The sequence below is a fragment of the Rhinoderma darwinii genome, chromosome 6 (genome assembly GCF_050947455.1).
Source record: "Rhinoderma darwinii isolate aRhiDar2 chromosome 6, aRhiDar2.hap1, whole genome shotgun sequence".
NCBI classification, from domain to species: domain Eukaryota; kingdom Metazoa; phylum Chordata; class Amphibia; order Anura; family Rhinodermatidae; genus Rhinoderma; species Rhinoderma darwinii.
Window position 1 is genome coordinate 2,793,175 of NC_134692.1, and position 13,641 is coordinate 2,806,815.

The window sequence follows — 13,641 nt, forward strand, 5'->3', positions numbered from 1 at the left end:
TGGGGTCGCGGCTGATTAGTGACAGATAATTTACAGCGGCAGGACTAAACTACAACTCCCAGCATGCCCTGACAGCCACGTGACGGGGGTTGTAGTTTACCACACTCAGGTTGTCTTAGAAGCGGGGGCCTTTACCTTACGTCTCATGAAACTACACAGCACATGTACAATGGTTCTAAATAGAGAAATAAAAGGGTCTTATCGTGTATAATATCGTTTTACAACTTCAACTGGAATGACTTCGTGCAGAGATGCTTCTGTGTGGCCCCTGAGGACGTGTATTGGGGGCCACCTACCACTCCGCGCTGCAGTTATCCGAGGTCATCGCAAACTGCCCCAACAAAGATGGCGGATCAGACACTTCCTGTCATGTGAGCAGTAAAACATTCCCGCCACTGCACGCCGCTCTACGGAACTTCCGGTTGTCGTTGGTTTCCAGGGCGACACTTCCGGCGCGGCAGAAACAAGGAGTAGAAGACTGAAGCTGTCACACTGTGCAGGAATGGCGAGAGCGGGAGGCCGAGCCGGCAAGGTGAGAGCTTAGGAGGACATGGAGGAGGATGATGAGAGGAGGACATGGAGGAGGAGGATGATGAGAGGAGGACATGGAGGAGGAGGATGATGAGAGGAGGACATGGAGGAGGAGGATGATGAGAGGAGGACATGGAGGAGGAGGATGATGAGAGGAGTACATGGAGGAGGATGATGATGAGAGGAGGACATGGAGGAGGATGAGAGGAGGACATGGAGGAGGATGAGAGGAGGACATGGAGGAGGATGAGAGGAGGACATGGAGGAGGAGGATGATGAGAGGAGGACATGGAGGAGGATGAGAGGAGGACATGGAGGAGGATGATGATGAGAGGAGGACATGGAGGAGGATGATGATGAGAGGAGGACATGGAGGAGGATGAGAGAGGAGGACATGGAGGAGGATGAGAGAGGAGGACATGGAGGAGGATGATGATGAGAGGAGGACATGGAGGATGATGATGAGAGGAGGACATGGAGGAGGATGATGAGAGGAGGACATGGAGGAGGAGGATGATGAGAGGAGGACATGGAGGAGGAGGATGATGATGAGAGGAGGACATGGAGGAGGATGATGATGAGAGGAGGACATGGAGGAGGATGATGATGAGAGGAGGACATGGAGGAGGAGGATGATGAGAGGAGGACATGGAGGAGGATGATGATGAGAGGAGGACATGGAGGAGGAGGATGATGAGAGGAGGACATGGAGGAGGAGGATGATGAGAGGAGGACATGGAGGAGGAGGATGATGAGAGGAGGACATGGAGGAGGATGAGAGGAGGACATGGAGGAGGAGGATGATGATGAGAGGAGGACATGGAGGAGGAGGATGATGATGAGAGGAGGACATGGAGGAGGATGATGATGAGAGGAGGACATGGAGGAGGAGGATGATGATGAGAGGAGGACATGGAGGAGGAGGATGATGAGAGGAGGACATGGAGGAGGAGGATGATGAGAGGAGGACATGGAGGAGGAGGATGATGAGAGGAGGACATGGAGGATGATGATGAGAGGAGGACATGGAGGAGGATGATGAGAGGAGGACATGGAGGAGGAGGATGATGAGAGGAGGACATGGAGGAGGATGAGAGGAGGACATGGAGGAGGAGGATGATGATGAGAGGAGGACATGGAGGAGGAGGATGATGATGAGAGGAGGACATGGAGGAGGAGGATGATGATGAGAGGAGGACATGGAGGAGGATGATGAGAGGAGTACATGGAGGAGGAGGATGATGAGAGGAGGACATGGAGGAGGAGGATGATGAGAGGAGGACATGGAGGAGGAGGATGATGAGAGGAGGACATGGAGGATGATGATGAGAGGAGGACATGGAGGAGGATGAGAGGAGGACATGGAGGAGGATGATGAGAGGAGGACATGGAGGAGGAGGATGATGAGAGGAGGACATGGAGGAGGAGGATGATGAGAGGAGGACATGGAGGAGGAGGATGATGAGAGGAGGACATGGAGGATGATGATGAGAGGAGGACATGGAGGAGGATGAGAGGAGGACATGGAGGAGGATGAGGACATTGCTGTTGCTGCTGCTTCTGCTGACGTCTTGTATATTTCTGGTCTCTTCTATTACTCTGCGGTCTTTTTGAGCCGTGTCTTTGTTACCTTCCAGGTCCTTTCTTCTGGACGTCTGTCGCTCCCTGTGAGACCTGCGGCCTGTAAGAAGAGGTGAGTAGGATGAAGATTCGGGTCCTGGCACGTTGTGGCTTCACGTTGATGGAGAACTTCTGGACTTTCTCTTTTATTCTTTGACCCTATAATTTTGTCTCCACTTTTAGGGCTGCAGTAAGGAAAACCTCGACCTCGTCTGTGGACTCCGGACACTCGTTGTGCTCCACGGACTCTGAAGATCAGGTAGAAGCGCTCTGTGGGGCTTTACTAGCAGCGGAAGGGTGACATGTTAGGGGTGCTAGGAATAGTCTCATGATGGGGGCACTCTGTTCTCTTTACCAGTCCCCCTGCTGCATCTATCTTCAGACTACATCAGCCATAGTGGGGGGTCTACAGTGATACGTCCCCTGTTCACATTATGCAGGTTTTCTGTCCAGGACAAGACAGCACAGTGACAACCCCAGTGAGAGCCGGAACAACGGCCATATTGGTTGTCACCCAACTTTCCCAAAATCGGATAGAATTCTGAAATGGCTGAATAGAATATTTACTGTTGATAGAACAGGAGGACTCCGGGTCTTGTGTTTACCCGGGATTTTTATGGGTCTGTGGATGGTTTAGTAAATCGGACACGATTAACAAAAATGCAGATTGAAGATGATGGAGCTCGGATATATTGCGTGACCGGAGTCCCTGATACCTGGGTTATTCTGTGGTTAATATAAAGCTGCGTCTTCTATCCGTAGACCCGGTCAGTGCGTCGTCAGACACCGATGAATCCCGTCCTGTACACTGGGTCTGTCTCTGACTGATGAATTTGTTGCAGGTTTTGGACATTAATCAAGGTCTGGACCGCTGTGCCGCGTTATTACAGGACATATTACAGTGTGATGTGACAGGTACAGACTCCGTCCTGCCTCTCGGGGGGATTATGTGTCTTCAGCTGCACATTCACTATGACTGTTTTATTCCATGCACACAGAGATCCCGCTGAAGCCTCACAAAATGCCTTTTACCAAAGGGAACGTCAGACCGTCCACTGTGAAAGCAAAGAAGAATGTAGTGAGGAAGCCGACCACGGCCCCCCACATCTACAAAGAGAAGGGTGAGTGGGATTTACAATGGACTGTGGTACTCGTGACAGATGCTGCTTGTACCCGACAAGGGAAGGCGACCAGAGGTGGAATGTCCCTACAGAGGCCACGTATTGTCTGAGCAATACTATAATGCTATAAATTTGCCCTATAATGATCTACTGCATGTCTGCTGTCAGGCGGTGGTCTCCTGGATATCTCCTGGGTGTCTGCTGTCAGGCAGCGGTCTCCTGCGTGTGTGCTGTATTAGATGGCGGTCTCCTGGGTGTGTGCTGTATTAGATGGCGGTCTCCTGGGTGTGTGCTGTATTAGATGGCGGTCTCCTGGGTGTGTGCTGTCAGGCGGCGGTCTCCTGGATATCTCCTGGGTGTCTGCTGTCAGGCGGCGGTCTCCTGAATGTCTGCTGTCAGGCGGCGGTCTCCTGGGTGTCTGCTGTCAGGCGGCGGTCTCCTGGGTGTCTTCTGTCAGGCGGCGGTCTCCTGGGTGTCTTCTGTCAGGCGGCGATCTCCTGGGTGTGTGCTGTCAGGCGGCGATCTCCTGGGTGTGTGCTGTCAGGCGGCGGTCTCCTGGGTGTGTGCTGTATTAGATGGCAGTCTCCTGGATGTCTTACTCCTTTTCTCAATTTTTTTTATAGGACCTCTCAGAAGGACTTTGCATTCTGGGCTGTGTAACGCTGAGTCACAAAGACCTTGTGTGAGTTCTCAGTCATTGATCGTGCCCTCCCAAAATTTGGACCCTGTAACTACCCAGATGCAGCGTTTAAACCAAGCGGCCTCATCGGTGACCCACAGCGCTCCGCCAGCACAGGGTATGTGTATAAGGATTCCCATCTAAGGGTGAGTTCACACTGAGTTTTTGCTGGAGGAAAATCTGCCTCAAGTCCGTTTGAAATTTTGAGGCAGATTTTCCTCTGCCTGCACGCCGATTCTCGTGGCGTTTTTCGCCCGCGGCCATTGAGCGCCGTGGGCATAAAACGCAGCGAAATACGCTTTCTCTGCCTCCCATTGATGTCAATAGGAGGTCAGAGGCATAAACGCCCGAAGATATGGCATGTCGCTTCTTTTTCTGCGAGCCGGTTTTTCCGCTCGCAGGAAATAACGCCTCCACCTCCTATTGAAATCAATGGGAGGCATTTTCGGCCGTTTTTTGGCGCGGTTTCCAGCAGATTTTCTGTATACTACTACTCTAAAGTCATTTTTCTTGTTCTGTCCACAGGTCCCGAAGCTTCCGCTTTGTTTAACTGCCGATTACCTACATCCACCCCATCACTGTCCCCCCAACATTCTGCAAATCCCCAGGTATAAGATGCATTTATTATTCTGTCCTCCTTGTGCCGCGCAGCGTCTCTCAGCAGATCCTGGGTTGTTAAAATGTAAACAGGAATTTGAAATAATTTTGACTGTTTTATTTGATGGAATGTTTTGGATGGACATAAAGTAACTTCAATTTATAATTTTTTCTTAGATCTCCAGTAATTTTAATTTCCACCAGACTCTGCCACCAGGGGGCGTCAGTCACTTTCCTTCTTCCATGCCTTCATCATCCTCAGCTATTTCAATGGTAGACAATATACAAGCATCGATACGGCATAACTCCACTGTACCCCCCGACTACCAAGCAGCGCACCAAGCCGATATACTGTCACAGCTCGATAATTACAAGAGTCTGATCCGCGACTCCGATTTACTGCAGTGTGTGGCTGCTCACCTAGCTCAGCTACAACAAAGTGAAATGCCCTTGCAGAACCGTGCAGCGACACGTACAGCAGAGTCTGGCTGTGAGAGAGAGGGGCCCCCAACAGAGACTGATGAAGATGAAGCCGCCAGGGAGGTTCCTGTGCGACAGATCATCTGTCAGACAAGTTCTAACCAGCATAAAAGGAGTCCGGAGAAGACGGAGAAGAAAATAAAGACGGTGAAATATTTACTTGGGGAGATCAAGTCTCTGGTGGCAGATCAAGGTACATAGAGGGATTTATCTAACGTGTAGGGGATGCGTCTCACAATCCATATAGAGAAGGGAACAGCACGGGCTGGTCGGAGGATGGTGCAAATGCCTCGCTTTAATACACTCCGTCATGACAATGCCTGCTACCAGCTCAGGGGGATCTTGGCACTATTGGGCTCTGTTCAGATTACTTGGGGTGTACACTGGGAGTATTTCCTGACGTATACCTTAGATAGAAGGCTGTGACATATGGCACTGAATGATCATACAGCGGCCTGCATTGCCAATAAGTTCCCATTGTTAAAAACTAAAGTCTATCATGTTGTATTTCCTGTACTTGTCTGTATACAATAGCACAGTCTACTAGGCTATTCTATACAGCAAAAAATATATATATACCAACGCAAACCCGCCCAGCTCGGTGAATGGGGCGCTATGGATACATTTGACATATTCACTGGGAGGTTTCCCTGCGCATATGGCAAACGTGGGCCTTATAATGAAGCTCCGTAAAGTCACACAAATCTATTGCAACAAATACCATCCGGTGTCGTACAGTAAAGGCTGTAGATTTATGGGACAATCCCCGGGTTTCCTCTCTGCCGCAGTCATAAACTGCTCATAATCAGTAATTAATAAGTAGATATCGCAATGATTCATCCTGTGCCCTGATCTCTATTTCCTGCAGGTGGCGGGGAGGCAAATCGCCTGGTTACAGAATTGGAGCGCAGCGTGACCCTGCTGCCTGGCATGGTGGGCAGCACCAACGTTCATGCAGAGATCGCTCTGGCCCTGCAGCCTCTGAGGAGTGAGAACGCTCAGCTGCGGAGGTAACTACTTCTCCATCATTCCGTCCTCTTATCATGATAGTTTGATACATTTCTAACAGTCTCGGCATGGGAGCTCCAGACAGAACTGAAAACGTAGACGTTCTGATGACCCACACAAAGCGCACGAGGCAGCAGACTGAAGACCGATATAAAACCGATATATATTCCTATAAATAGTCCGTCTCAAATGAGAAGGGAACAGCCTCTGGCTCCCAAATAGACACGATATAAACCAAAATCAAACAAAAGGAGCCTATAGACTAGAATATATATATTGTATCAGAAAGATTTATTAATTTAAGCAACAACAAAGATAAAGACACAAATATAAAATGTAATATAAAAATGATATCAAACACCAAATATACAACGCCACATTGGTTTCCATGGAGTGAGATCTGATATTATTTTGCTACATCAGGTAAAGCAGCACGGCGAGGAATATACATTGCGGATATACGGCTATAAGGTCACAGGTCACAATAGAGGTGCATTGAATCATCACCTTGAAAAACCTCTGACATGAAATCTGCATCTCCTGAGGAGAACTAACTAGGAACGCGCGTGGAGGCGGCAAACACGCCAGTTACTGCGCTGCACGATATTTCATGTGAGTCTAATCTTTTCCTGGCCAGGTTTCAGCACTATCTGCAGATTTCATGTCAGAGGTTTTTCAAGGTGATGATTCAATGCACCTCTATTGTGACCTGTGACCTTATAGCCGTATATCCGCAATGTATATTCCTCGCCGTGCTGCTTTACCTGATGTAGCCAAATAATATCAGATCTCACTCCATGGAAACCAATGTGGCGTTGTATATTTGGTGTTTGTTTGATATCATTTTTATTTTTGTATTACATTTTATATTTGTGTTTTTATCTTTTGTTGCTTAAATTAATAAACCTCTGCTCCTTTTGTTCGACTTTGGTTTATATCAGATATAAAACCGATCCTATTGGGTTTCTGTTCAATTCTTCCTCTAGCGGGAACTTCCACATCTCAGCAGACCTGCAGTACAGAGGGAGCAGGAGATTCTCCGTCCTGTATGAGAGAAATGTGAGAATAAAACTGTACAAACCACTCTAATGAACGTCACGCTGCGGACCATGCGGTTCCTGAAATATCACCTGAGGATCGAGGTTGATCTAGTCTTGGAGCATTGCGCTCGCATCCAGTAGAGCCGCTCAGGTCCGGCAGCACACCGTTGTGACCCCACCGTGTGAATAGACTCTGGACGTTTTCATATCGGAATAACCGCAGTGTCTATTTTTCTTAATTCTAATTGTTTTCAGACGATTACGAATCGTAAACCAACAGCTCCGAGACCGGGAGAGAAGTGCAAGGACTGATGAGCAGAACTTTGAAGGTGAATTTCTAAAAGGGGCCGTCGGGTCAGGGCATTCTGCGTTAATAGTGAGGTTCCCCTGTATCCCCCCGAGCACAGCGCTGCCGCATGAGCCGTGCATCCCATATACTAAAAATCATTCCTGGATCTTTTTGGGCGGTTCCATTGAAGGTGCGTGAGCTATGTTCACCTTCTGCAATTATTTATGCAAGTAATTTACCCCTTAATGACCGCCGATACTCCTTTTCACAGCAGTCATTAGTGGCTTTATTCTGATGCAATAGCCTTTTCACGGCGCTGCATCAGAATAAATAAACAGGGCAGGGAGCCGTTAAATTCCACTACCAGAGGCAGCTGAGGGCTGGGGGCATCTCTGCTCTGCTGGGTGAGATCGATAGAAGTATCGATCTCACCCATTTAACCCCTCCGATGCGGTGCACAATAGCGAGCGCCGCATCTGAGTGGTTTTGGAGAGAGGGAGGGGGGGAGCTCCCCCCTCTCATCCCTCCGGCACCCAGCGATAAGGTTACTCAGTGTCTGTGTCTCCGATGGCAGCCGGGGGCCTAATAAAGGCCCCCAGGTCTGCCTGTAATGAATTCCTGCTGAGTCATGCCGGAGGCCTAGCAGATGCCTGTGCGTTTTAAACAGACCGGCAGTAATACACTGAAATAATAGTATTGCAGGGTATTATAATAGTGATCGGAGGGTCGCATAGTGACGTTCCCTGGTGGGACTAGTACAAAAGTTAATAAAAGTTAATCAATAAATAATATGTACCCCAAAATGGTGCTATTAAAAAGTACAAGTTGTCCCGCAAAAAACAAGACCTTATACAGCAATGTCAACGCAAAAATAAAAAATCTCTGGCTCTTCGAATGTGACTATCGTAAAACTATAAAAATTGCTTGGTCATTCGGGCCCGGAATGCCGGGGGAAGGGGTTAAACCTTTCGCTCTAAATTATTTGAAATAAAAGCAACAGATTGAGTTGGCGGACATGTGACGGCGCTGCTGCAGTTGTTGGTTGCGCGCTGCGGTTGCGTGCTTTGTACAGGTGAAGCCCATTAAAACCATGCGCTTCACCTGCACAGGTTGCGGCCCTGGAAACTAATTGCGGCACTTCAGTTGAGTGCACATGTGGGGGAGGCCGTCGTGTATCTGTTATTTCTAGTAATGTTAACCCAAAATCAACTGCACTTGTTTACAAATCTTGAAGAGGTTTCACAAATGATCTGGCAGGAAACTTTTCACCGGAATCTGCAAACATCTAAGATTTGTAAAGCGTTGCAGCCGCTGAGATCTGTCACGACCTGGATGAATAAACCCTCATAGACTTGTCCTCTGCAGTGACTTCTCTTCAGTCCATGAATGAGACTCTTCAACATCAACTGAACGAGTCACAAAAAGGGCTGAAGTCTCTGCAGAGCAAGAACCAGGAGCTGCTGGAAGAGATCGAGGTCCAGAAGGAGGAGCGCGGGAAGACGGCCCAAATCATCCACGAGAGAGAACAGGAAATACTAAACATGAAGCAGCAGAACAAGAAGACAGGCAAGTGGGACTTCACTGACCTAACATGCTCGTGTGCTGTATGGAGGTCCTCTGGATTTGCTAATTGATTTCTGTGGCCACCTTAAAGGGAAACTCCAACCAAAGCTAAAGTTTGCCGTGTGTCCCATTCATGCACTCCATGTGTCCGTCCCGGAACTGTTCTTTCTCTTCCGGCTTCTATGACACGCTTTTTCTACTTAAGTCTATGGGGATAATGCTGGGTCACTCATACAGGCACCAGAACTTCCTGCATGATGTCATCACACGGACTGTTCCACATATTGGGGGGGGGGGTACAGACTACTACCAGTTACTGCTAATGATTAGATCGCTCCAGTCACACAGTTATAATGGAGGTCTCCGCTCCCAGGCTCTATACTTGTAGTCTCTTAGGCCCCATGTACACGACTGTATATTTCGCTCGTAACTACGGACCTATTCATTTCTATGGCCGACGGACACCCTCCCGTATATTTACGGGAAGGTGTCCGTGCCGTAGAAACCTGTAAGAAATAGAACGTCCTATTTTTTTTTTTAATGTTACGGCGCATGCTCCTATACTTTATAATGGGAGCACGAACCGCAAATGCAGATGACTGTCCACAGCCGGCCCTGCCTGTAGGGATATATAATATATATATGGTTTCTACGGCACGGACACCTTTCCGTAAATATACGGGAGGGTGTCCGTCGGCCATAGAAATGAATAGGTCCGTAGTTACGGGTGAAATCTACGGTCGTATACATGGGGCCTAAGAGACTATAAGTATAGAGCCTGGGAGCGGAGACCTCCATTATAACTGTGTGACTGGAGCGATCCAATCATTATCAGTAACTGTGGTAGTAGTCTGTACCCCCCCCCCCCCCCCCCAATATGTGGAACAGTCCGTGTAATGACATCATACAGGAAGTTCTGGTGCCTGTATGAGTGACCCAGCATTATCCCCATAGACTTAAGTAGAAAAAGCGTGTCATCCAAGGTTGTATGTGATGCTGTGCTGAGGCATCATGGGATTAATAGCACAGCACATAGGCAGAGAAAGCAGGGCGAAATCTAAAATTAACAATGGCGTCTTAGCAGAAGGAGAAGAGACGCTGGAAGGGAGCGCAATATACACAAGTGCTGAGCTGGAGAGACAATCGGGTGGGGGGAGCAGTGATGGAAAGTTGTGATTCTGCCGGAGGTCTCTCATAAATACATCACAAAGTATGATGTTCACCTGCTCCATATTTATCATCCTACTATATATACCGACCACTGAACACCGATGTATTTGTATATTTCAGAATTGGAAGAGGCCGTGGGGAAGATGAAGTCCGTCCAGTTTAAGTTGGAGGCCTCAGAGAAAGAGAACCAGATTCTGGGGATCACCGTACGGCAGCGAGACGCAGAGGTCACCAGACTCCGAGAACTCACACGGTAAACCCCGTCACCTTCCTAATCTGTGCGGCGGCTCCTCCACCGCCCCGTTATTCAGGAACCCCCGGACTGCAGTTGGGCTTATGACGGTGTCCACACGTTTTCCTCTGCAGATTCTCTGGGAGGTTGCAATTGGATAGAATTCATTAGGGGCTGTAGGGTATTATTGAGCATTCGTCACCTCATAGGGGCTCGTTATAAGACCCACTAAACATTCATTCTCTAAACCATAATAACATCCTCCCCGGATAGGTGATAAGTGTTTGATCGCTGTAGGTCCCACCAAGCAAGAGAATGGGGTCCCGAGTCCCCTGAATGACAGGAGCGGCGGTCGGACGTGTGCGCTGCCGGTCGGTTTGTGCGCTGCCGGTCGGACGTGTGCGCTGCCGCTCCATTTATTCCAGATGTGACTGGGGGAGAAATATTAACCGTTTGTTGTTCTTACACACATTGAGCTGAATGGGGATTTTCTGGGAAGCGGTTAGTTCTGTGCGCAGCTCTCCTGGGGTGTCGTGGATCGCTTGTTGCCATTATATAATCCAGTATAGGGTTAATGTGCCTCTCGTTCTAGGACGCTACAAGCCAGTATGGCCAAACTGCTCTGCAACCTCGGTAAGGACACTCCAAGAGCCAGACCTGGCAGCGGCCTGACGGAGGCAGCACTCGGCAGCTATGAGAAGCAGGTCCGGAGCGAGCAGTGTCCAGCCAGCACCTCCATAATGAACTATCTGAAGAGGTTAGAGACTGACCAGGTGTTCACAGGAACCGATACCATTTATTCAGATAAACCCGTGCCCCCCACCACCGCCCCGGGAACCTGCGATAAAGGGGCAAATTCTGAGCAGAATGACGATTATATGATCATTAAATCACATGTCCCTCAAGAAGGCCCCTCAAGCGCTCATCTCCCTGTACCGCCATACAGTCCCCACAAACAGGGAGCGGGGAGTGAATCGTGTTATTTTACCAGTGACGATCCCAGGCTGGATGAGACCATGTATCTGCCTCTGGGCAGCAGCCCCTGTAAAGGTGGATATGATTCTTCCCTGAGGTGGATGTGCACTCCCCCCAAAGTGTGTAGTGCGGAGAGAGACCCCGACCCCAGCTGTCAGAGTTACCATCACAACGGACTCAACAGCTCAGATAAGAATCTCAGGGTTCACAAAGAATCACAATATACATCAGATCCAACCTCCAAAGCTCATCAGCGAGACTCCTGGATGGAGGGGCCTCCACCGAAGACCCCATCTCATCCATACCCACCACCTGAATTACAGCAGACAAAGAGCCTACAGGTCCGGGATGATCCTCCCAGCGCCCGCATAACGTCTGAGGGGAAGTCAGACTGGACAATCTGCTCCTTCTCCACCTTCACGTCCCACGACGAGCAGGACTTCAGGAACGGCCTCGCTGCTCTGGATGCAAATATTGCTAAACTGCAGAAGACCTTACAGCACAACCTCCCCAAAAAGTAATACTGTGCAATGTCCACTCCCCCCTAAATTATGGTTAAATTATTTTTATAATAGGATGTAAATATTTTGTTACACAAATAAAATCAAGAGTTGTTTAGATATAATCGTGTTTAGAGTGCTAGCTCCGAACACAAATGTAGCGGCTGAACATAATTTTCCAGGTCTCAGAATTAATCTACGTAGACAGCAGTCACTGTGGACATACATTACTGATCCTGAGTTATATCCTGTATTATACTCCAGAGCTGCACTCACTATTCTGCTGGTGGAGTCACTGTGTACATACATTACTTATCCTGTACTGATCCTGAGTTACATCCTGTATTATACTCCAGAGCTGCACTCACTATTCTGCTGGTGGAGTCGCTGTGTACATACATTACATTACTTATCCTGTATTATACTCCAGAGCTGCACTCACTATTCTGCTGGTGGAGTCCCTGTGTACATACATTACATTACTTATCCTGTATTATACTCCAGAGCTGCACTCACTATTCTGCTGGTGGAGTCGCTGTGTACATACATTACATTACTTATCCTGTATTATACTCCAGAGCTGCACTCACGATTCTGCTGGTGGAGTCCCTGTGTACATACATACATACATTACATTACTTATCCTGTATTATACTCCAGAGCTGCACTCACTATTCTGCTGGTGGAGTCACTGTGTACATACATTACTTATCCTGAGTTATATCCTGTATTATACTCCAGAGCTGCACTCACTATTCTGCTGGTGGAGTCACTGTACATACATTACATATCCTGTACTGATCCTGAGTTACATCCTGTATTATACTCCAGAGCTGCACTCGCTATTCTGCTGGTGGAGTCACTGTGTACATACATTACATATCCTGTACTGATCCTGAGTTACATCCTGTATTATACTCCAGAGCTGCACTCACTATTTTGCTGGTGGAGTCACTGTGTACATACATTACTTATCCTGAGTTACATCCTGTATTATACTCCAGAGCTGCACTCACTATTCTGCTGGTGGTCACTGTGTACATTACATTACTTTACTTATCCTGTACTGATCCTGAGTTATATCCTGTATTATACTCCAGAGCTGCACTCACTATTCTGCTGGTAGAGTCACTGTGTACATACATTACATTACATTACTTATCCTGTACTGATCCTGAGTTACATCCTGTATTATACTCCAGAGCTGCACTCACTATTCTGCTGGTGGAGTCACTGTGTACATACATTACTTATCCTGTACTGATCCTGAGTTATATCCTGTACTATACTCCAGAGCTGCACTCACTATTCTGCTGGTAGAGTCACTGTGTACATACATTACATTACTTATCCTGTACTGATCCTGAGTTACATCCTGTATTATACTCCAGAGCTGCACTCACTATTCTGCTGGTGGAGTCACTGTGTACATACATTACATTACTTATCCTGTACTGATCCGGAGTTACATCCTGTATTATACTCCAGAGCTGCACTCACTATTCTGCTGGTGGAGTCACTGTGTACATACATGACATTACTTATCCTGTACTGATCCTGAGTTATATCCTGTATTATACTCCAGAGCTGCACTCACTATTCTGCTGGTGGAGTCACTGTGTACATACATTACATTACTTATCCTGTACTGATCCTGAGTTATATCCTGTATTATACTCCAGAGCTGCACTCACTATTCTGCTGGTGGAGTCACTGTGTACATACATTACATTACTTATCCTGTACTGATCCTGAGTTATATCCTGTATTATACTCCAGAGCTGCACTCACTATTCTGCTGGTGGAGTCATTGTTACTATCTATATCTCTCTCCCG

At 48.0% G+C, this 13,641-nt stretch overlaps 1 protein-coding gene across 4 annotated transcripts; it reads left to right on the forward strand.

The window, feature by feature from the left end:
• Positions 1-264: 264 nt before the first annotated feature.
• On the forward strand, positions 265-11,913 carry CCDC14 (coiled-coil domain containing 14). 4 transcript variants are annotated; one of them, XM_075829022.1, is made up of 13 exons: positions 265-532; positions 2,169-2,224; positions 2,335-2,410; positions 2,994-3,066; positions 3,150-3,272; positions 3,896-4,069; positions 4,477-4,559; positions 4,726-5,221; positions 5,897-6,038; positions 7,332-7,405; positions 8,716-8,931; positions 10,219-10,351; positions 10,923-11,913. In XM_075829022.1, exons 1-13 carry the CDS (start codon positions 503-505, stop codon positions 11,824-11,826), a joined length of 2,580 nt encoding a protein of 859 aa, XP_075685137.1. In that variant the 5' UTR covers positions 265-502; the 3' UTR covers positions 11,827-11,913. The 4 variants fall into 4 exon arrangements, with proteins under 4 accessions (XP_075685137.1, XP_075685138.1, XP_075685135.1 ...); XM_075829023.1 differs by having other exon boundaries at positions 266-532; positions 8,731-8,931; XM_075829020.1 differs by lacking the exon at positions 265-532 and having other exon boundaries at positions 1,936-2,224.
• The last annotated feature ends 1,728 nt before the right edge of the window (positions 11,914-13,641 follow it).

Bases quoted from the DNA above. Each gene is read 5' to 3' on its own strand.
- CCDC14 (XM_075829020.1), top strand. From the start codon at position 2,055: ATGGAGGAGGATGAGGACATTGCTGTTGCTGCTGCTTCTGCTGACGTC. The intron at 5,222-5,896 runs GTACATAGAGGG...TATTTCCTGCAG, and splicing joins GTCTCTGGTGGCAGATCAAG to GTGGCGGGGAGGCAAATCGC. The intron at 7,406-8,715 runs GTGAATTTCTAA...AAACCCTCATAG, and splicing joins TGATGAGCAGAACTTTGAAG to ACTTGTCCTCTGCAGTGACT.